The following is a 24,578-nucleotide window of genomic DNA, read 5'->3' as shown; positions in this document are numbered from 1 at the left end:
TGAGAACTGGCAGGATTCTCCCACTGTTTCATGTTGCTGTTGATGTCATTGAAATAAGGAGAAGCAGAAGCTATGCTGTACTTGTGTAACAGAGATGTTTTGATGTGTAGATGTTATGATGCTGTGGGGCTACTCAATGATACTTAGGGTATATTTTTATTTACACACACACACACACACACAAAACTACAAATAGTACATTCTGTCACACAGTGGAAAACTTGACACAAGATGCTGGGTTGCACACTTGAGCCACCACACCTGGCTGCCTTAGTCTGTATAGTAATGCCATTGGCTGTGTTCAAGTATTATATCTGAGGCATTAGAATGTTGGGTTTCCAAACCAAAAGGGACCTCAGCTGTCATCTAGTCCAGTGGTTTTCAAACTTGATTTTTAGCTGCAGATCTTTCTCTTCTTTAAAATCCAAATCTTAGGCAGAACCTCATTTTATCAAACAGGTAAGGAGGATCAGTGGGTTTTGCTGGCAGGGCAACCAGTTCTTCATTGCCTCCAGAATCCCGTATGCACGTCAGGAGTCCAAGTTTGAAAACCACTGATCTAGTCCAACCTTTCATTTTACAGATGAGCAAACTGAGGTCCAAAGAGGTTAAGTGACTTGTCCAAGGTCACACAGCTAGTCGTGGAAGAGCCAGGACTAGCTCTCAGGTCTCTTGACTTCCAGTCCCGTGCTCTTTCCACTACACCACAGTACAGTAAGGTAGGTGCCGGGTCAGCGTTGCGTTCATGGCTCGCCGTGGTCTTCCCTGCTTTCCGACTGATGTATGCTGGTAATATGTGCTGAATGCCAAACTGTATTATTCAAAAAAATGTATAGGATGTGAAAGTACACATTAGAATCATGGAGACAGACACAATCAATCAATATCTGAAATGCTTCTTTCCACTTAAAAAAATTCTTTAGGTAATGTCTGAGCTATATGGGACACTTCAGTCTGATTCCAGGGATCAATATGTATGGAGTCAGTATGTTAAGTGCAGACATATGCTCGATGGGGCAACATTGAGATTTGGCTGCCATTCCCATGATGGCCTTGCACTGCTGTCATTTCCAATATGGACCAAGTCTCCTGTCTCCTTTAACTTGTAGTGGGCGTGTACTCATTTCTCTTTAAACTCTGCAGACCTTCCCTCTGTTTCTTGGGTGCTTGCACTTTTGGCCTCTAACCTCTTTACCTTTCCCTGGCTGATGTGTGATTGTCACCAGGACTCCATCCTTCAGGAAGAGATGGGAAGGTCCTTGGAGAGTTCTGTTGCCTCTGGTTGTCTACACCCTTTGATTCAGTTTTCCCTCCAAGGCTCCTTTACTATAATCAGACAAGGACTATCACCAGTGTCAGGAAAGAAGGGAAACTGTCCCGTGGGTTCCACAGCTATGTGTCTTCTTACAATTAAAAATACACATAGAACTCGGCAGCCTGTGTGAGTTGGTAAGATCCTTAAAATGTGGCTTTCCTGGGGAAATAGATGCTGCCATTGCTTCCAGACAAAATGAGACACAATTTGTTCCTTCTTACTGAGTTTTTCGGGTAGTCTCTAAGAAGTGGAGATTTATGCAGCAAGAACCAATTTGTTACTCATACTTGTGTCTGTAAACCCAGGAACAGTGATTCGGTATCTGATTTCATTTAAGAAATGCATTTCTCTTGAATGTCACGTTCACAGTGAGGTGTTCCTCTCCTGTTTCTAGACCCTGAAGCACCAGGCAGGACACACAAACTCTCTAGGGTTGAACTTACTCAAGTTTAAAATCTTGAGTGATAGAGAATTTGCATGTTTATTCCTCGGGTTCACCCCCACAACACTACTCCCCACTTCTAAAATGAGAAGAAAAAAGAGACCTAGATGCTCCTTTTAGCCTTTGCTATCTATATGACTGTTGGCTGAAGATCATATTGGGTTTCTAGACTTCACTGTATGAGTTAATTTGGATCATTTCTTGCAAGAAGAATATGGAAACATTTTCTATCTTTGAGATCAAATTCTGTAACCTTTAGTCCTTGGTGGCCATTGAGCACCTGAAATGTGGCTACTGGAAATTGCCTTTCAAACTTCACTTAAGTTGAATTGACTTACATTTTATACTACCATTTACAACAACTCAACTCGCAGGTGCTCTTGGGGACAAAAACCAGAGCCAGGTGGAATAGGTTGGTACACCTTGTTCATCTCGATAGCGATGATGCTTTGCTCTGATAAAATATCATTGACTATTAGGTGGTTTCTCTGAGTTTTTTTGAGACAGGATTTTAATATGTAGCCCAGGCTGGTCTTGAACTTTCAGTCCTCCATAGTCTTTCTGGGGCTGGATTATAGGTGGGAACCAGCTTTGTAACAGCTGCTAGGGTAGCTTGCTAGAAACTAAGTGCTACTCATGCCATTCGTAGAAGGGGACTGGGTTTCCTCTTATTCATGGCTTAACCACATGAACTATAGCTGGGAAAGTGTTTGCTAGTCTGATAACAAACGTGGCATTTTCTGCTCTTAGCCTGGTGATCCCCTCAGGTGAGCAGGGGTTTGAGTGAACCCCTGTAGAGTTTCTGAGAAGCTTTGCTTTGGGTCTTGCTGGTCAGTGAAGATGTGTTCTGTTGGATATCAAAAGCTCAAGTTGGAGTGTCTGAACGATGTTGACTCCTTTATGAAACAAAACTCTTTTTCTTCCCTCCTCAGAACCAAAGAAAATGGCTTTGACAGAGAGCCTTTGCACTCAGAACATCCAAGCAAGCGAGCATGCACTATTAGCCCAGGCCAGCGGTACAGTCCAAATAATGGCTTATCCTACCAGCCAAATGGCCTGCCTCACCCCACCCCACCTCCACCTCAGCATTACCGTTTGGATGATATGGCCATTGCCCACCACTACAGGGACTCCTATCGACACCCCAGCCACAGGGACCTCAGGGACAGAACTAGACCTATGGGTAAGCCTGGAGGATCTGTTTTCTTCTTTGGGGATTGAATATTTGCAGATTTATGCCATTATTTCTTAACTGAGTTTGAACATGTAACCTGATAGAACTGAACACCTCTCTTTATGTTGTCTCCTTCGTGAAAAGCTCTGTGAATATGCTGTGCCTTTTCTTTACTCACTTGGATTTTAATCAATTAATTAGTTATCTGAGACAGTGACTTTTTGCATAAACCAGAATGGCCTCAAACTTGCAATCCCTCTGCCTCCTGAGTGTTGGGATTCTATGCATGCAACACTGTCCTGGGCATAATCCCCATGCTCTATGAGAACAGGTTAATTTTTGTTTTTGGAAGATGGAACCAAATATAATGTAAGCCATCAATTCTAGTTTTGATTCTCAAGATGGGTTTTCCTTGAATTCTTCCTTAATATACAAGGTTCTGTACATGATCCGGCCACAGATATTTTTTTTTTCATAAATTATTTTCTTTCACTGAAATTGTCTTTCCAAGTTGATTTTTTGACATTTTCTTTCTCCATACTATTCTGTGTTTCCTAAGTATCATATGGCATGCTGTCTGTGGCCTAACTGGGCAGATATTCCTTGGGGAATAATTTGGTAGATTATTTAAGAATGCAAAGGAGAACAGTTAAGTGTCAATTTTACATCAGATATCAGAAAGTGGAAGGAGTGGCTTTGGGTCAATATAGATTCTGTTTGCATGGGTCCATGTCTTCTTTTCACAAACTACCAGAAGTGAGGGTTTTGGGAGACATTACCTTGTGAAGAACAAGTGTCAGCCATGGGAACGTTGGTGGCAGGACAAATGATACAAGCTGTGACTTGTGCCTGTGGTTGGGGAGGGGACGGCAAGCAGCCAGTGAGCATGCTGTCCTTGGGGGGCACTTTTAGTTCCAAATTTTTGCTGAGCCCTGCTGGGAGCAACATTATACTGCCCGTCTTTTTGGATCTCACGCATGAGGAGGCATCCTTGACTACAAAACCAGTTGTTGGCCAGCCTTCCTAATGTGGGGAATTTGAAATTTAGTGGGCAGCGTACAAAGGATGATGCTCAGGTGGGAAAACAGAAAACTGAGCAGGGGACGCAGAAACCTGGGAAACCACCCACCCCCTGGCCACCGCTTGAATAGTCATGACAGTGGCTTTTGTTTTCGTCGCTGGCAGAGCCCTGATATGCAGGAGTCGATAAGAATTTTCGACTGGGTGACTAGGGAGTAATAGTTATCGTATGTCGGGTCTTGTCGTCTTTCTGTGTGTAGCCGTCCGCATGGAAAGAGAGCAGCAATTCAGAGCGAGAGGCGAGATGATCGCGGCCTGGGCTGTGAGATAGTTTCTTAGGACTTCTGGTCCCCACAACAGCGATGTTTCCGTTTATGTAGCATGTCAGACAAATGGCACAGCATGCAATTTGTCCTTTCTTAGTAGCCAACTGATGTTCAAGCAGGTAATACTTCTAAAGAGATTTTAGAAGTAGCCATATTATTTCTGTCTGGACTGATACTCAGACCTATGTATCAGGTGTGGTAGCAACCTCCTTCTTTGCAAACATTTTACTATTTATTCATGACAGAATGCCTGAAAACAGTAGCTGCTCATTCCTTTTTTTTTTAATTTTTATTTTGAAACATAGTCTCTCTACTACATAGTCCTGGCAACTCTGAAACCAAGTACGTAGACCAGACCAGTCTCAATGTCACAAAGATCTACCTGCCTCAGCCCCTCACAAATGATAGGGTTAAAGATGTTCACCACTATGCCCAACCATAAGTTTTCATTTTTAAATAGCAGTGTAGTCTCCTGGCCACTGTGAAACTGGCTTAAGAGATGTCCAGGTGTGGGCATAGAAATGGTTCTTCCTTCGGTGAAGTATTAGTTACTGTGTCCTACTGAGTCATCAGCGTAGAATTAATCATGCTATGTGCACTGCTTGTATTTTCATGCAGTACTGTGAGATGTTTACTTGTCCGCATCCACTCTTCATGCATTTTTGTCTAGACTGTGTGTCTCATCTTTTAGTTATACTAACTTATAAAACTCACAGTGTTAATCTCTATACATTTGTGCAACTTCTTAACCATCCCGGAAGTCTGGCAGAGTTCATTGTATGTTAATATAAAAATGAAATCTGCAAGACAAACATGTTTGTTACATCAGATGCCATTTTGAGGGTAGAAAGAGCTTCATAAAGGTGTGGCGTATAAACGCCTCTCCCAGGAGGGGACTTAAACTCGTTAGAAAAGTTCAGTGAAAACACTTGGCAAGCAGCATTAGTTTATCAGCAAGCTTAAAATTTGAGCCCATTTATCCAGAATTTTCTGAAGTTCAGAACCAATTACGTCTCAACACTAGCGCCAAGTGCCTCCTGAATGGAAAGTGTCCTCTTTCTGCCAGTTCCCGCCTGTACAGCCTTCTGTGTATCAGAAAGGACAAAACCATGTGAGGTCGAGGGCTTCGGTCTGTGAAACTGAGATACAGATGCAAACTTTCATTTTCTTAATTTTTTTGATTTTCTTATTCAACCAGACCAAAAAATGACCTTCAAACCTTAAACACATTGAGCTAGTCAGATGTCGTTACCAAATACTGAGAATCAAGTGCGTTTCTGCTGTTATTATTATTCATTTTTAAAGAGATGAAGTCCAGCTCTGTTCCACAAATTGTGGGCTGTAACCAACCGCAAACATCCTATGCCTCCTTAGTTGTCCTGGGTGTGGCTCAGTATTGACTTAGTGAACTAAGCCTTGACATATTCGTGCCTTCTATAATTCTTGATTTTTGCAGGCAAATCTTTAGATGCCACTGTCGTGAGTGTCCCTGTCACATTTATATTCTTATCACTCCCTAGTTGTTTTCTGGGACGACTAATTTTAACAGTGTTTTCCCCCTAAAAATACAGGCAACAAATAAGTCAACAAAAGTTACATATTTGCAAACATTTCAACATGAAGTAATCACAACAAACAGAGCAATAACTAAACACGACTTTCTCTCAGTGCCTTTCCTGTTATGCAAGTCAGCAGAACGTATGTGCAGTTTGCCTTTGTTACCAATAGGTGGCATTGACAATTTTAAGTTTTAAATTCTGTCTCTGAATATTTTCTAATTGGACAGAAATAATACAAAACATTTTATACTCGGCATTTTTTTAATCCTAAGAAAGAACTGTCATGAATTTGTTTAATCCAATCAGCCATAGACACACATATATTCATGAATGAAAACAGCCTTGTGATTCATTCTGGTTTTTCCCCCTAACTCAGCTCAGAGAAAGATTTCTAAGTACTCTTGTTTCACAGCGAGCAGAGCACAGTGCCTTCTCTGTCTCGTGTCCTTTGGTGCATACAGACGGCCCTCCAGTAAGGGACCTTCACGTCTACAAGCCTCAGACTTGCCAGCCCTGGTTCTCTGTTTAGAGTAATAGTGTGTCGCCTGGGAGCCAACTGTAGAGATTCAGTGGAAAATGATGTCATGGACTAATTTCCTTTCTTTGACAGAATGTAAAGGGCTTTGTCCATGGTGATTCTGTAAGATGACCCCTGACCTGACCCTTCTGCCCTGTCAGTGAGACACATAGTCTTTGTGTTTCTGTGAGCATCTTAGCTAACATCTCGTTAATATTGGTGGTGAGCCAGGAGTAATGGTTCACATCTGTTGTGGCAGCACTTGGTGGGCTGAGTCTGGTGGATTGACCATGAGCTCTAGGCCGGTATGTGCTAGAGTGAGACCGTGTATTCAGGAAAACAAGAAGTGGTGCTCACTTGGTAAACGTGTTCACACTGCCCTGTGTTTGTGTGCACCCATGGATGTAGACTATAGAGGTCAGCACTAGGTCTCTTTCTAGATCCCCACCTTACTTATTTTTGGGCAGAGGGTCTTTCACTGAAACTGAAACTCACTGATTGGTCTAGACTAGCTGGCCAGTGAGCTCTAGGAATCCTACTGTCTCCACCTCCCCAGGAACTGGGGTTATAGACACATCCTGGTTTTTCATATGGAACTGAAGATCTAAATTCAAGACCTCTTGCTTATATGGCAAATATTTCATTGACTGAGCCCTCTTCCCAGCCCACATTACTTTTTCATGGTAACAGTGATGAAAAAACCCAAATACACATGATCTTTGTGTTAGAATTTTCAATTTCTTGCCTTGAGAATTTATGGGTTATTTTATAACTGGCATGTTGTTTTATTTTTTCCCATAAAGACTGTGGTGCGGTGCTATGAACAGTGGCTTATGCCTAAATTCACAAGACTTTGTAGGCCTAAGTAGAAATATGGAGAGCTTAAGGCTTGCCAAGGCTTCAAAGGAAGTTCTAGGTCAGTCTTCTCTTCATGGTGAGACCTTGTCTCCAATAACAAACAAAGTCACTGAAAAGAAAGGTCTGGTTTCCTTTTATTTTTTTGTATCTTGGTAAGTTGCTCATTTGTAGATTTTGTGTTCTCCCAGCTTTTGTTTATGGACCCAGTTAGATTCACATAGTAAGATTGTATTCACCTGTAACGGTGCTGCAAACCCAAGTTCTTACCATGCTTCTTTTGAGAAAGTATAGCCCAATCCACTTAAAATAAGCTACACTGTCCTGATTCTTAATGCACTGTAACCACATTCGATACTGTATTGATGGTGATTAATTGCTGGGCGTTGAGCCCAGGGCCTCACAATGCTAAATATAATTTCTAACTCTGACCTGCCTTGTTACTTCAAATACAAGACTGTGGTGTTCTGTAGAGTTCTGGCACGCTGTGTGGATGACTACTTCTCAGCTGGATGTCTCCTATCGAAGTCCTCCTGTGCTCACATGTTGTGGTTGTTGCTGTGTGCAGATTGCAGATGTTATTGACTGTGTTCTGCAGGCTTTAGGGGCATTAAGCCTTCTTCTCCACATTTGTAGGGTTACATGGCACACGTCAAGAAGAAATGATTGACCACAGACTAACAGATAGAGAATGGGCAGAAGAATGGAAACATCTTGATCATGTAAGACCCCAGTCATCTTTTGGACTAAACTCTTTTACAAGCAAGGGAGGGGAACTTTGAAGGTATTGCATTTTCTGTTATTGGAAAAATGAGTGTGAATATTTGAAGCTGGACATAGGTCTGGTTTCTAAATTGATGTGAAAGCTGCTTAAGAGAAATATTAGCTCTTGGAAGAGCACAGATCAGCAGGCCACTGTTTCGTTGTGAAAGGGTAACTTAAGTTATAACCTAAAGTGCTCTATATTTGGAAAGATAGATTTACTGTTAGGCGAGTATCTGTCATGATCCCATCCATACCTCTTCTTTTCCCCCCCTCCTCATTTCTGTTGAATTTGATCAATTATTGAGTCTGAATTTCAAATCTTTCCGTCAAAAATCTTTCCACCAAAATCTTACATTAACGTCTCCAGGAAGAATATAGTCTGTTTCACTGGCCTGAAACCGTGTGTTTCATTACCCATTCTTCTTTCTTTCTTCATTTAATTTGTGGTGACGTGTATAACCTTCTTTCCTTCCTGTTCCTTCCCTAGCTGTTAAACTGTATAATGGACATGGTAGAAAAGACGAGACGATCCCTCACTGTTCTGCGACGGTGTCAGGAAGCAGACCGGGAGGAGCTGAATTACTGGATCCGGCGCTACAGCGATGCTGAGGACTTGAAGAAGGGCGGCGGCAGCAGCAGCACCCACTCCAGGCAGCAGAGCCCTGTCAACCCAGACCCTGTTGCGTTAGGTACTTTTATTTTGTTTTTCGATTGAGTACTTGAACGCCCATTTCATATCTGTTCGTAACGACTATGTTTAGTAACACGCGTTTCTGAAAGTAAGGAGTGCTGAGGGAATTTAAGGACAGTAAACATTTGCTGTGTCCTCGACAGCAGGGAGAGAAGGCAGACTGGTATGCTAAGAAACAGTGGTCAAATGTAAACTTTTTTTCCAGGTAAATACATCGGGCTTATGGCAGAGTTTCAGAGTTAAACCATTGTCTTCTCCCTCATTAGATAGCTGTTGGAAAGGATTTTGCCTCAAACTTGTCAACATAAAAGCTCAACCATGTGACTGAGGGGCCAACATTTCTAACAAGGTTTCTATGGTACTCTTGGAAAGACTATACTTTTGGAATAGTATGTGTGTGTGTAAGTGTCTCTGTGTGTGTGCGCGTGTGCGCGTGTGTGTATTCAGTGCTTGTGGAGGTCAGAAGAGGATGTCCATTCCTTTGGAACTGGAGGTGTTGGTGGTTGTAAGTTGTCTGATATAGATGCTAAACTCAGACCGTCTGGAACAGCAGTGCATGCTCTTAACTGCTGAGTTTGCTCTTCAGCATCTTTTCTAAGTTTTCCCTAAGACCTAGTCTTGAAGGCAGTCTTGTTCTGTTGCTATGTCTCCTCAAACAAACAGAAGCCAGCTTTTCCCAAAACCCCTTTGGTTGGAAGACAAGAATGCTATACGGTGTGCTTATGCTACATGAAAACTAACGATTAAAAATGTAGCACTTCTGTTATTTATCTTCATTTGGATCGTTTACTTTTGATTTTATTATTTATAGTTACATAATGGAACTGTGTTATGACTACATGAAACTATATTTAGTGTTGATATTTGTAGATTGTCAGGGTAAAAAAAATAGAATAGAATTCCAAAGACACTGAAAGATAAATTCAACATGAAAGCATCACAAGTAGTCTGAGAACTTTGCACTGAGTGAATAATAGGTTTATTGTTTACATCGCTAGCCATTGTGTGTGTGCACTGTTTGACTAAATGGAGTGGAGAGATGGACTTGTATGGACCTTCATCTGGTCATCTTATGTGTTTACCTCATACCCACCTGCTGACTCAGTTTTGAATGCAGTCTTTGCTGGAAAACGAAATGAATAGCCCACCTAAAGAATAAAATTCTAACTTTGAATCATTAGCACAATGACTGATGAATTAGAATAAAAAATCCGAGGCACGTTTATCTGGCTATTGATTTCACACCATCTCTTTGAAAAATAAAATTATTCCTAGCAAATACAGTTTTCTTTGCATGGAGATTTGTGAATTTCTGCAGATTCTTGTAGGCTGAGCACTCATTACCATACTAAATATTAAATAAAGAGGGATTCCTGGCCTTATAATTTACCCAACAGGAATTATTCTGGGGAGTTGCAGGCAAAACAGTTTTATTTGTCAGGTTGCATTAAGGCACGTAATGAAAACAGAATTAAGTCTCATTTGAACTGGTATTGGTCTATGTGGAGCGGAGTACAATAAGCATCTTGCTTTTATTTTCTTATTGTGAGCAAAAATTGGTTAATGTGGCAGATTTGCTAAGAAATAAAAGGGAGTATTTGTAGCCATTGAACATAGGAAAGAATGGAGAGCCCTAAGGTAAATAAGCATCCAGGAACAGAATCATACAGTGTGCTTGGCTCTATGAAGTCCATTCATTAAGCTAACCCTTAAACTTCATGTGCTGCCGTGAGGAAGGTTCTTCATTCTGGCCTTGAGGAAGAGCTAGGCAAAGATGCGACTGAGGGCACAGCTTGGTATCTGCTCTGCAGTGCTAAAGAAGTCTCAGAAACTCGCTGGGCTTCATGCCTAAGCAAGATGCTACTTAGTCATGGATGTCTTCTGCTTTCTAGGTGGTCACCACCACTGCACCGACTCTGACCAGTGTTGGTGAATGGTCACATCTTCCAGAAAGACAGCCTCACGTCTCTGATACACACCCAAAATGATCAACTTGGCTTACAAAAAACCAGTTGCATAGATGTACATAAGTACTGCCTTTAGCGATGCTTGGTGAATTCATATTTTTGGTGTTATAAGTTTTTATAGGCTACACTCTCCAAAGGCTACATAAAAGTTTGTGTTTCTCTGTTTAGACTATTAAAGGAATCATATGGGTTTTGGACACCAGACCTTAGCTTGCCGACTACTAAGCCATTGCCCAACTTGTTAAGAGCTCTGTGGTTTCCAGGTTCTAACAGTTAGTGGTTATTTACCGTGTGCATCTTTGCTGCTTGGTTTGTGAAGTTTTTGAATTCCATTTTCTGGAGCCAGTTTGTGGCTCTGAGTGCGAGGACAGGTAGTTTCAATCAGTTATTATTTCAGAAACTGCTTTCTGTCTTTCAGGGTTTAGAATTGAAGGCATGAATGAGTGTAGTAAAAAGATGATCAATTATTAGCAAGTCAATCCATTTTCTTCTCCTGGAAAGTGTTTAATTAGGTTCCTGTGGGCCGAGAAAGCTACACTAGGTCTGTATTTTATATACGTGTCGGTATCATTATGCCGTAAGTCGTTTATTTTCTATGGTTTGAAATGGCTGGTCTCAAATGAGACCTTCAGAGTATGTTATAGAAGATGTATTTGGCTCAGATCCAGCCCTCCTTCTCCCACCCCTAACTTGGAAATTGTGGAGATGTTTAGCCATACACTCATTCTTAGCATTTTTAAATGGTGTTTAGGGACTGCGTGGAGGAGAGTGTACATCTAGAGTGATGTGCTAGAAGTTTGCTTTACTCTGTCCCAGTATCACTTTTGAAATGTAGACACAGCGTTAAGTCACTGAGGGGCAATGGAAAAACAATGCAATTTATCTATCACTAATTGAATTTTAGAAGTTTTCTCCAGATATAAAGTGGAGACTCTGTCGTGACTATCTTCTGATTTTAAACTCTGAGAACATACTGACCTCATTATGTTGCCTTCATTGTAATAAAATGCAAGTTGATATCTGAAAGCATCCCTACCCCCCACCCCACCCCATGTAACTCAGCCTGGCTTCTAACCTGCTTTGCAGCCGAGGATGACCTTGAACTCCCAGTCCTCCTGCCTCTTTCCCTAAAATTCTGGGATTACAGGCATATGGACCACTCCTCCTTTGAAGGACTTTGCAAAAACATGATTTTTCATTAAAAAAAATGTTTATTCTTGAATCTTTGCTGTACTGAAAGCAAAAGGGGTGCAATGATGTGGAACAATCCTTTTGTACACTGGGAAGACCTGTTGCTCTCATTGTTAGCGAAAAAGGTGACTGGCCTATAGCCAGGCAGGATTTCTGAGGCAGAAGGAGTGCTGGGGAGAAGAAGGGCACAATCAGAAAAGACATCATGATGCAGAGTGAGCAGGATGGGAAGTACACACATGAGGTCAACAAGCCTCAACAGCATGCAGATGAATATAAATGAGTGAATTTAAGTTACAGGAGCCAGCTAAAAACAACCCTGAGCTATTGGCCAAGCAGTTATTATTAATATTAAATTTCTCTGTGATTATTTGGGGAGCAGCTGATAAGAGAAGATAGTCTGCCAACTGCTCTTTTTATTATTCTGCATTTGCTGTCCAAGAAAAAACTAGATATTCAACTGCTAACAGCGTTAGACAAGTACTCTTCAGACTTTATGTTTCAAGTATGACCCTGATACCTTTCTGTTTTGTTATCAAGTATACTTAACTGATCAGACAGGCAGTAGGATGATAATTTGCAGATTCGGTCCCTGATAAAGAATTCATCTCACATTTATAGATAGGAACTTGCTGTCTTCCTCTTAGTGTGCTCCTGAGTTACTTGGGTCCCTGACACTCCTTCCCCATGTACCTTCTCCTTGCAGGGTGTTGCTTCTAGTATGTTTTGGAGTCTATCATTTTATTTTATTTTTTTTTTAAATCACCTCCTTTGCACTTGCGTGGAAGTATTCTAGCATCTTTCTTCAGTTCATTGTCTATCTCCTTTGTTTTCAAAAATGTTGTAAAAATCATTTGAAAAGAGTTTTTTTTTTCTCTTTTAAAGTTATCTAATGATGGGTTTAAGGCTAATGTCAGGAACTACTGTCAGGAACTCTGAAGTCTAGTGGCATAAATTCCTTGTTTGTTTTTAGAGGTATATTGAGATGGTAGAGTAGAGATTTAGTTAGTGCCTCTGTGTGGATTTTGGTAGGAACTTAGCTCATTCCAGAAAGAAGTTTTTGACTGGTTTAGATAGAAGTGGAAATGAAGCTGGTCTCTTTCATCAGGAGGTCAGCTGTTCAAGGGTCTCTGGACATGATGGAGGAGTTCATGCTTCAGAGTGTCTTAGCTGGCAAGTGGTATGATTGTAACAATGCTGAATTACTAAGATTCTCCGGAGCATCTGACCTGGATCACATGTACTTAGGGTGCAAGCTCTGATTGGGTCTGGGTTGGATGGAATTCTTGGTTCCCTCTACACTTGTGAGTCTGTCAAGTCACAAATCTCACTGTGTTTGAGTTTCCTTGTCTGCAAAGTAGAGATGACAAGAACATACATGTTGTAGGCAGATCTACTGATACTGAATTAGAAGGCATAAAAAGTGAAAAGGGGGTGTCTGACACATAATAGATATGGTGTAAGCATTAATATTATGGTAATCTTCAAAAGGATTTGAAAGAATAGTAGTAAATGAAGTTGGTAGATATTTGGGGGGGCTGGACATCCAAGATTGTAGCATGATAATAAATTCTTACATACTTTCATATGCTACAGAATATTTCTAAGCATGTTTTTTATTGGCAGAAAATTTTAAAAAGAAATTTTGCCATGAATATAATATTGCATTTAATTCATAACCCATGGCTATAGGAAAATAGTTTTCCCTCAACCAAAGAAACATTGTTAAACTGCTCTACTGCCAGAATATAAAAACCATAAACAGGTTGTTCAGAGCAGAGCTATGTGTGAAATTTTGATTTTTTTCACACTTGCATTGATTTTTTTTTTTTGTAATCACATCATAAAGTTCATCTCTTGGCTACACACCTGAGTCCATAATACAAATGCCTGTCATGTTTTAAAGTCTGCTTTATTTCATGATATTATATTTTAAACACCACAAATTAAATATGCCTGTGTTTTCAAAATAAAATGATTCTTTCTAGAATATGAGGTGTGCTCACTGACAAAAAAAGCAGTGGCTAATTTTGAGGTTGTGTGGGGGCTTTCAAAACAAAGCTTTGAGATTTCTGAATCTATTACCCTTATAAACTTTGGCATTTGTGAGGATGGAATCTCTTAGCCCTTCCTTTCTCTTGATGGTCTCTGCAATAGATAAACGATCAGAATCACAACCTCATTCTGCCCACTACAGGATAAAGGCCATGCTTAGGCGCCACTGTGCTTTGAGCATTGCTGTCCTGAGTCAGATGAGGTCACATTGGCTCTCCAAAGGCTCTCTGCTCATCCCTCCATTGTACCGATGACAGCCTTTTGCTGTACCTAGTACCCAATGGTCTCCCTTCTGTCGTAAGTGTAGTGCATCTTCCATCTCCTCTGTGCACCACTGACCGCTGCTTCTCGTTCTCTTTCATGGTTCTTCTAATGTCTCCCTTCACTCTGGTGCAGCACTTTCTTTTTGGTAGGTGTCTGTTATCTTCTGGAGGTTGCCACCTCCTCTTCCCTTCCCCCTCAAGCAATTTGTACTTCAAACCAAGCGAACGTAATTTAGAAGAACTTCACTACTCACCTGTCAGTAATCACATTGTGTGCGTGTTTTCCATTTGAAGTTCAGCCTTGATAGATGCTCCTGTCTGTATTTCCTGTTGCACTTTAGAAGAACTCTCCGTTTTTATAACAACTGCCATGTCGAAGGTAGTTTGCAAAAACAGTAGTATAGATAAGCTTCTGGAGGAGGAGCTTGAGAGTCTTAGAATTGTCTTCTCTAGATTAGTGAGTATTTCAAAATAATTAAGTCCTGTAGAACTGTCTCCATTTCTCCTATTTACCAACTTCAGGATTTCTTTTCTTTTTCTTTTCTTCTTTATGTTATTTTATTTTATTCTTTTTTTGTCTCTTAAGCTCCTTTTTCAAACATAACTCCTACAGTTAATCAGATGTTTCTACTTAGCCAGAAGATACATAATCTTGACATTACAACTACTTAATCAAAAGATAATGTATTTGTATTATGTGGTTTTGGTAGCCTGCTATTTTAAAGCTATTTTTAGCTTTAATGTTTAGCATGAAAGCAAATAGATTCTGAAGAGTACCTTCTTCACTGTTCTGTTCCTCCCATTGTTAGACCCAATGTCAGCAAAAGTACCATGACTCAGACCTGAAGAGGATGCTGCAAAATGTGCATGGTCTTGGTGCGTGTGTGTGTGTGTGTATGTGTTTGTGCGTGTGTGTATTTGTTTCTAGGTTTGGCTATTTTGAAAACAGTCCTTTTAGAAATTATCATTCTGAAAACTATTTTTCACATTTGGTGTTAGTATATCTTGGGTAAGAGTTGGTTCTTTTTGGATATCTCAGAGTGTCATTTATGGAGTTATAGCCAAAGTATGACACAGCCCAACTTTCCAGTGTGGCATAACAAGACACCCTGGTACAGCATGTCAAAGGCACAAGGTTGACTGATCCCTAAGCATTGAAATTGAGGGCATAAATATTCACAGGTTTAAGTAACCTTAATAAAAATGTTATCTGCAGAATTTAAGTGTCTACTTCCAAGGAGAAAGACAGTGAATTGGTAACTCTGGGAATAATTTCAATACAACATGTAAAATAATATTCTTAGTGTTAAGAATTTTGGGGTGTGTTTTCATACTATAAACATCTCCAGAGCTTTTCCTTTCTTTAAATAGCAAATAGCTATTTGGTTAAATACCGAGAAAAAAATTCTCTACAGTTCTTTCTTCATCCTTATTACTTAAGATGGATATATGTACTCTCACTGGTTGCTATAGAGATTTGCATGGGTATAGATCTTGGTTTATTGATACAAATTTAAGGTCAGTTTTGTTGTATGTGTATTTCTGCTTTTGAGTAAGGTATTGTGTGTGCAGCTTATTTAAGAATATAATGTATAATTAAGAAATATAGGTTACTAGATAGTCATCTATAATAGTCAAGCTTGTAGTCATGTTAGTTAGGTTTTCTAGATATATAGAGATATATTTCAGTCAAATAGATATTCTTTAAACCTTTCAAAGACTACAGAATATGGCATTTAAAATCTTTTAAGAGCTTAGAACTTTTCATGACAGTGAGATGCTTGTGCTCCTGGCAGCACCAATCTACTTCAAGAGGAAGATAGGCATCAAAGAGGCTCCTTATGGAGTTGGTTAGCCATTTGGACAAGAAACTGCTTTTCTCTGGACTGCTTGATGGTATGTTGGGTGAACTGGACATGTAGGATCCATAGAGAAATGACTGCTGAACTTGCCTAAAGGTGAGATGATCCTTTGGGGTTCCTGCTGCATGAAAGAGTCTGCTAGACATTGTACAGGACACAGAAGAAATGTGGCTGACAAACTGCCAATAAAGGTGGAACTGTCTTTGAAATTTCCTGCTTCATGGAAAAGTCTGCTGGATACTATGGGCCTGTAGGCTGAAGATGGATGCCCCAATGTTACAGCAGAACTGTGGGTGACTGTACAGGCAGCGAGATGTCTCTGTCAATTCTAGAGTTTCAGAGGTTGCTTACAATGCAGCTCCTGTTTACCTAGGTAATATTATATCCTTCTGGAGTCTTTGATGGAGTTGAAGACTAGATGGAAAGTAGATATAAATATTGTAACTGTTATTCTTACCTGATACCTGTTTTCTTTTATGTAATTTTACTGTGTTAAAGATAAAGCCTTCCTTGTCAACAGGGGGTGTGATGTGGCATTCCCCTCTGTATTCTGTGAATACCGTTGGTGAATAGAGAAACTACCTTGGCCTGTTGATAGGGCAGAACTTGGTTAGGCAGGGAAAACTAAGCTGAATACTGGGAGAAGGAAGGGCAGAGCTAGGAGAAGCCATAGAACCCCTATAGAGACAGATGCCAGGACTTTGCTGGTAGGCCATGACCTCATGGTAATGCACAGATTAATGGAGATGTAAGAGTTAGTCAACAAGATGCTAAAGCTAATGTGCCAAGCACTGATTTAAATAATATGATTTCTGTGTGATTGTTTTGGGTCTGAGCTGCTGAGCAGCCGGGGACAAACAAGTGGCCTCTTAACACCAACTGGTGATGAAAATAAAGATTACCAGTGATAGTAATTGTCAGTTTTTCCTCAGAGTTTAGTAGTGTTGCCTTAGTTTACAAATGGGCTTCTCAAACATAGAGAACTAGCTTGATACCCCAGAGTGAGTAGCAGCCAAAACTCAGATTATTTTCCACTAGACTCTAGTCCTATTTCTCCTTTCTTTGTGCCGCCTAGAATTGGTAATTATCACCTTTTATGTCTGTACTTTGGGTAACCGCATCACTTTTCCTGTTCTTTATTATAATGCTTGGCAATTTACCAAAAGAGAGTTGTTAACCTATTGAACTTTCTTTAGCCTACCACATGAAGGAAAAAACAAAAACAAAAACAAAAAACAAAACCAAGAACCCACCCCTTGAGACTTGTAAGAATTAGTTTTTATTGTTGGCTGTAGGCTTTACAGAGCTCTTGTTAGCCAACTAAATATACTTCAGTGAAAGTGATTTGCCTGTGAAAAGTCTTTATCGCTTGTTACACATAAACTTATCACTGGAAGGCATGCTGTATGTGAACCGGACCACATTCTGTCTCCTGTGAAAATAATTATGGTATTATAGAAAGCAAGCTTGAATAATTCATTAACAAAGGTATCTTATTGTTGTTACTTATACTTTACAAAAGAAGCACACCAATGAAAACTCACAGGTATAATACTTATTATATAATTTTACGTTAATATTGATGTGTATTGTGTAACAACTTACTAAGTAAGTTTTAAGATTATAATACAACCTTTTAAAAAGATATCTTTTATTCATGAAAAAATATTGAAAAGAAATATTGCAAAGCTAGAAGAGAGGCTTTCCATATATTCTTCACCAAATTATCATACATTTTGTAAAGTTAACTAGGGAAAATTAGTGTTCAGCCTCACTGATATGATCATTGCACTATGTGCCGTGCAAAGATTTGCATATATTTAAAACATTCATGTCTAATGACTTAGCTAAAGGAGCTGTCAGTTGTCTTCCTTTTAGTATCATGCATTGATTATTATAGCTTATAATAGCTCAATTGATTAGTCTCTTCTTCAGTCCTTCTGAAATCTGATAGTGTAGTTCTTGTCTCTGATTTCCTCACTCAAGAGGAATTAACAGATCTCGAATACACAGGCTTGCATTGAAAATCCAATATGGAAGACTTGTCTTGCATATTTATATTTTAGCCAGGGAAGACAATAACAAACTTTATTTTCAAGGTGCATAAAATTATTAAATGTTTGTAGCTTTTGTATGACCGTGTTATTTGAAAGTTAGCATTCCTGTGGTAACTTTATTTTCTCAGAATATCTGAAAAGACAATAAACACAGTCTATAAGATAGAACTTCATTTCTAATTCTGGACAAAACATGAACCAAATTCTGTTTGATTCCCCCGAATGTCAGCAAGTCCATTTTAATACTCCCTGATTTCCATATTTGTCAACTCTACAGGACACAGTGTATAAGGAAGTTATAATGCACAATGGGAAATTGAAATAATTAAACATTAGCCCTGGTTACCTCGAGAGTAGGTATTTGTCTATTGTGATAAAATCAGAGCTCTGTATAAATTATATTAACATATGATTCATTTTTGCACTACAAATTTGACTTTGGAAAGGAAAGGCACCAACTCTAATCTCCTTTTACAACACAAAGTGTACCTAAAGAAACCATCGCCATGAGAAAGTTCTGGGAAGTCCATTCCCAGACATCATACCATATGAAGGAAAGTTGCTTTGGATTTGAGTGTATGAGGCATTTGGGCCAATGACCTTCTGCTTTCCCTGGGCTCTGATGGCTAGCCTTGCTATTTTTGTGCATTTTCTTGAAGTGAAACATTCAACCTTTTAAAATTGCATTTTTGTAACGAAGCCAAGAGGAGGAGTTGCTCACTTGGCTCCGCATCAGGTTTGGCATTACTGACGGCGTCTCCCCTTCTCTCCGCCCTCTCCCGTCATTTCCGTAGATGCACATCGGGAATTCCTTCACAGGCCTGCGTCTGGATATGTGCCAGAGGAGATCTGGAAGAAAGCTGGTAAGAATTGTTTAGAAACACGAGTGTGGTGTTCTGGCAGCTGTGTGCAGTTGTTAGCGCTGTGATGTGGTGAATGACAAGAGAGGCCTTTGCTGCGAACAGCAACAATAGCAAAAGCAAAGCAAAACAAAGCGAAAACCACAAAACAAAACAAACTGGAAAAAAAAAACCCTCATTAATATTCTTAAACCAGGCCTGATTAAAACATGAAATAGTTTTTATTTTCACAGCATCTGTTAGTGCCATTATAATTGAAAGGCTGGCAATATTTCCTTTATAAGCCTCTCCCCTCTTTTGAAGCATCTGAAATGACTTCAGAGTGAAATTTTGGCATAGGAGGTCTTAGTTTGCATGCAGTTCTTCTTTGATGGGGAAAGAAATCTAGTGTTTTAGGAATTAAATTACATACATCAGCATTTTTTTCTCTGCATTCTTAAATGGACCAAATCTAGTGACCTTGGTAAGGAACTTCAGAAGGATTATTAGTTCTGCTTGCAGTCTTTCTGTGGTGTTTAATATTGAATCATCAGAGCTATGTTACTTTTTCAGCTGAGCAAGAATGGCTGGGCCTTTCCTTTCTGCATCTGCCTCGTGTTCACTCCCATTACTGTCAGTTGCTATATATTCTGTGGTAAATTTGAAGCTTCTGGGGATGCACTGACTTGGTATTGGGCTTAAACTTCGGAGCTGGCAGACTTTCTGTGGAGCACCAGCTAAGCCTGAAACCTGTAAAAGAGAAAAAAAAAATGAACTCGGGAAAAGAGAAGCCTGGCTCATAAGCTGAGGAAGCCACAAGGAAGACTGTGAGCTGCTTAAATTTCAGCGGTTAAGACAGCTTCTCTTGGTGGTACAAAAGTGAGAAGGACCATGGTCAGGTTCAGCCACCCATCTCACGGGCACAAAACTGGCCGTGCTGAGTCTCAGAGGGTCTCTGTTGTTCTTAGTCCTGTTTTTCTGCAGAAGATTTCTTTTTAGGTTTTGACTGAATTCACTTATTTGGAAGCCTTTCCCACTTGCTGAACATTTGGTCATGTGTGCGTTCGCCACATATTTGATCTGTCTAAGAGTGATAGCAACTTTCCCAAATTCGCTAGGATTTTAGGTTTCATAGCTGAGATGAGGAGCTAGGAGGCTCCCCCCAGGCCCTGCCTGCCAAGCAGATGGATCTTAAGGCTGAATTGCGAGAGCAACTTTCCTGTTTTCTAGTGTGGACCCAGTTGTGCTAATGGTATCAGGATTCTCCCAAATTGTTACCAACCGAAGTGCCGTCCAACCCCAAGAAGCTGCTGCGCCTTCCCATTCTTTTCTTTCTCACTTTTCAACCCCCCTTTTAAGCTTCCAAGGCCTGCTATTCCAGTAAGAGGTACAGAGACTTGTCACTCCGGACAAGAAAAGGATGAGAAATGTCTTTCTCTGTTCCCCTTAGTGACCTGTATTTAGGCTAAATTCTTGATAGTCCCTACAGAAAATTGACTGTGAGGGCTGTGTGATCCAGATTTCGTCTGCGCTGTCTGCTCATTTTCGTTGGGCTGCTGACAAGCAGGAGCAAATTCTTCCCGAATCCACCATCTTTTCTAGAAAGCCAGTATGGGTAGCCAGGTGTAGAGGGAGACCTCCCGCGAGCAAGCCGTTGTCGGCCGATTCAGAAGTGCGGTTGGCATCCTGCAGTTCATCAAAGTCGTGTTCTTCCTTCTCCTTCGGTTTTCTTCCTTGATGTGTGGGAGTCTACCGAGTCCATCACTACTGTTTCTTCAGTTGCCTTTGTGTCTCTCCACCCAGTCTTGGTGTAGTTTAGGTTCACGGGGCTGAGAAGTTGAGAAAAAGGTGTTGCTTCCGTTGTGCCCATGCAATGCACAAGAGGGAGTGAACTTTGCCGAAGAGTGTAGATTATTTCTCCATGAATCGTTCCTCTCTACTCTGTCTTCGTTCTAAGACATTGTTCTGCTGAGGTGCAGACGCCCTTCCTCTTCTCATTTTGGCGCCACCCCCCACGCCAGAATGCTGTGGACTAACTTCCTGTAGATGGGTGTTAAAACTCAAGGTGTGGATGGCAGCTTTATCTAGACAGTTCCAGGAAGTGCTTGTAATATTTTCCTGGACAGACTTCTTCAAAAGCAGGAGTAGCATTCCTAGTGAAGGTCAAGGGTTCAGAGTTGCCAGTGTATGTCAAACAGTCCAATATCCGAGAACACCAAAGGTAAAACGGGCCATCTACGCTCAGCTTCTTATACTGTGAAAGGACTCTAAAATGTACCTCTGTAAGCAGAGGAACAAAAGCCAGACTCAGGCATAATAGTTCACACCTGTAATCGCAGTGGTTGGCAAACTGTCAAGGAGATGCAAGACAGAGCCACCATATGCTACAGGATGAGACCCTGTCTCACGAGACCAAACCAAACGAAAAGACGTACAACAACAGCAAAAGCCCTAAACCAATAAACAAACCTGCCTGCCTGTTTTTTAAGAGAAACTTGTAAGTGTGCCTTTGCCACAAAAGTACTCAGTATTATTTTCATGGCCAAAGCAAACTTAAGTAGAGTTAGCAATGTGTGAGCAGTCTAGCTGGGCACAGGGCTCAAGCTTCTGTGAGCTACTATCAATGCACTGTCCCCACAAGATACTGTAATTATAAAAGCAAATACTTTCAAATCTTTTCCAGTTTTTATGTCAGTTTAGTTTGAAATGATTTTAAATTTTCATAAAAAAAATTTCCCAAAAAAGTAATCACAATTCCATACTGCTTTTATCCACGTCTCATTTTACGGCATTGGTGTCTATTGTCTTCATTCTTCCTCTCTCACTTGTGCTTTTCCCTCTGGATATACACACGCACACGCGCGCGCACACACACACACACACACACACACACACACACACACACAGAGGGGGGAGACCCTATGTAAATTCTGTATATTGCTCCAATGATAGCTTATCAACATTTAATTCATATTTTTTTTAAAAAAATTACAAATCCTAACAAACGTTGACGGCCACATCCACTTTCTCTAAAAGTCATATTTTTCAATGCAAGAGCAAAGATAACAAATGAACTCGAAAGTTACACAGGATCCTTAAAAAACTGGAGGGGAAAAAAAATCAAACATAAAAGTAGTTTCAAAATTGTGAGTGAATGTTTTTCTTCAGTGTAGTTCTTTTCAAAGAATCAGAGAATGCTTGCAGTTGGTAATAAATATTCAAGCACCTTGCAAATGTCCTACCAATTCTCTTTGCTGATCTGTACATGCCTGTGGGATTAGAATAGGAATGCATAATTTAAATATAAATTGCCTTATTTGCATATACGATTAGTCAAGCTACAGCTTTGATCCTAAGCAAAAATTATTGTCCTATATTACAACTTAGATAGAATTTTAATTCACCTTGAATATTCAAACTAAATTACACCCTGGCTGTATAGTTCGAAGGGCAGCACTTCCCCGGCACCCTGAGTCACTTATGATAGGCTAATCAAGGCAGCTTTTGCCTCTTGGTAAAGAAGGTACCATGAGCTGTGTACAATGCTGCCCTGATTATAGACAGATTTTCCAGGGCTTACCTTGCAGGAGCTAACAGAGGATTAGCATGGATCTATCTGGATCTTTCTTTTTGAGTAGAGTGTATGAAACTTAGTCAGACAAGTAATTCAAGGAAAGTCCTTTAGGAAGGATGGCACGGAGTGGCGGAGGCTGAAGAAGGCCAGCTAGTGAATGGCAGCCGCGCGATGTAGAACCAACTGCAAGGTTTGAAGAACCCTGAGAGGACTTGTAGCTCCTACACTCCCAATCTACAGTAAAACATTTTTATTAGGAATGTATATTTTTAATTAAACAGAACATTTAATTAAGGTGCTTTCTAAGTGGGTGAAACAATTAAGTGCAAACACTTGAATGAAACATGTCATAATTAGTTTTAATAGAGTGTTAATTGGTAGTAGGTTTGCCAAGTTAATAATTACTGCTTATTAAATTTTCAATTAATCATTGTCATTTTGCGTTGAATAAAGATGAAAATTAGATAAACTAATTCATGAGGAGGGTATTTTCCCTTGTTAATTAGAACAGTTAATGTTTTAAAAGTGGGAAGTACTTGTTTTAGGTGTCAATCTTCTGCCTTACAGTGGTTGACTTTTTGCATCTTGACTGCAGCCAAACCGATGAGATAATTAGACACCTTGTAGGTTTGCTGTCAGGCTCAGCTGTGTGGCTTGTGGTGTGACTCAGTTTTGTTTGTCCAGTGCAACAGTTGGTTGTCCCAAACTACTGTATATATTCGAAGTAGACAGAGAGTAGCCTCAAACCTAGAAATGACAAGGGTCTTTGTAAAAATCTCCATCATTTACTCTGTAGAAGCACAAACCTGTATTGTTCAAGAAAGGACAAGAAAAGGAAAACTGTGCCACCCCGTTTCATTGTTTCTTTTATTTAAAGGACCCTACCCTGTAGCCCAGGCTGGACCCTACCCTGTAGCCCAGACTGGTCTAGAAGTTCTGAATATTGTGATTACAGGCATTCACCATGATGTCAGTCTAGAAAACTGGTTCCCTGTGTAGTCTGACTACTATTTACAAGTTCCGTGTGGACATTCTTGCCCCTCTACAGGCTCTAGAATCATCTCTGGAAGCACTTATGGTGGGAGTAAAGTTAAGGAAAGGTGTATGCATTAAAAATATTCCCAAGAAGGCCATGCCAAAGAAAAATTCTCACTTTTGATTTCCTAAATGAGTTTAAATGTTTGGATTGATCTTTGGACGGGCAGAACTGTCCCGACATTTGGACGAGAGCTAGGTCTGTTCTGTGAAATTCTGTTAAGAATGGATGGTCTCTAGTGCTGAGCTAACCCAGGGATGTTCTGTCCTCTGGTCTGGCCTTATATCACAGAGGAGGCTGTGAACGAGGTGAAGCGACAGGCAATGACGGAGCTGCAGAAGGCTGTGTCTGAGGCGGAGAGGAAAGCCCATGACATGATTACCACAGAGAGAGCCAAGATGGAACGTACGGTGGCTGAGGCCAAGCGGCAGGCAGCGGAGGATGCTCTGGCCGTCATCAACCAGCAGGAAGACTCCAGCGAGGTAAGGCCTTTGGATTGGACAGATCACTGGGAAAAACGTAGAAAGTGTGGGAAAATCAAGGCATTGATGGGCTGACCTAGGGCAGATGTAAGCTTGTTTATTCATTAACCAGTTGGAAGAAAAGTTCTCAGGCCAAGGTGTTATGATGGAACATAACACTGAGGAAGTTTTCTTTGGTTGTATGTGTTTGATGTGTGTGTAACTCTCTCTCTCTCTCTCTCTCTCTCTCTCTCTCTCTCTCTCTCTCTCTCTCTCTGTGTGTGTGTGTGTGTGTGTATGTGTATACCATGGCAAACATACTCCAGTCAGAAAATACCCTTAACTGCTAGTCTCTGCCTTTTACCTTGTTTTACGCAGGGTCTCTGATTTGCATCTGCACAGATTTCAGTTTATGGACTTGTAAGGGGGAGTCTCCCACTCCATGCCCTGTCGCACAGTGAGCAGTGAGGTGCTATGATTATAAGCGGGTGCACTGCCCTGGACAGGGTTTATGTGGGTTCTGGGGGTTCATGCTCAGGTCCTTTCTTGTGAGGGAAAGTACTTTACCAACTGAGCTGTCTCCCCAGCTCCTAATGTGAAATACATATG

At 40.5% G+C, this 24,578-nt stretch overlaps 1 protein-coding gene across 4 annotated transcripts in view; it reads left to right on the top strand.

The window, feature by feature from the left end:
* Runx1t1 (RUNX1 partner transcriptional co-repressor 1) overlaps positions 1–24,578 on the top strand; it is a 148,226-nt gene that overhangs the window by 106,330 nt on the left and 17,318 nt on the right. For all 4 annotated transcript variants that reach the window (XM_085676992.2, XM_085676993.2, XM_085676996.2 and 1 more), the window contains 5 exons: positions 2,690–2,940; positions 7,845–7,930; positions 8,461–8,662; positions 18,854–18,922; positions 23,800–23,990. In XM_085676992.2, the coding sequence (XP_085533118.1) occupies positions 2,690–2,940; positions 7,845–7,930; positions 8,461–8,662; positions 18,854–18,922; positions 23,800–23,990 (799 nt within the window). The remainder of the gene's footprint in view (positions 1–2,689; positions 2,941–7,844; positions 7,931–8,460; positions 8,663–18,853; positions 18,923–23,799; positions 23,991–24,578) is intronic.

Source organism: Myodes glareolus, chromosome 16 (genome assembly GCF_982192425.1).
Source record: "Myodes glareolus chromosome 16, mMyoGla1.1, whole genome shotgun sequence".
NCBI classification, from domain to species: Eukaryota; Metazoa; Chordata; class Mammalia; order Rodentia; family Cricetidae; genus Myodes; species Myodes glareolus.
Note: the sequence above shows the minus strand (reverse complement) of the source record. Positions and strands in the feature narration are given on the sequence as shown.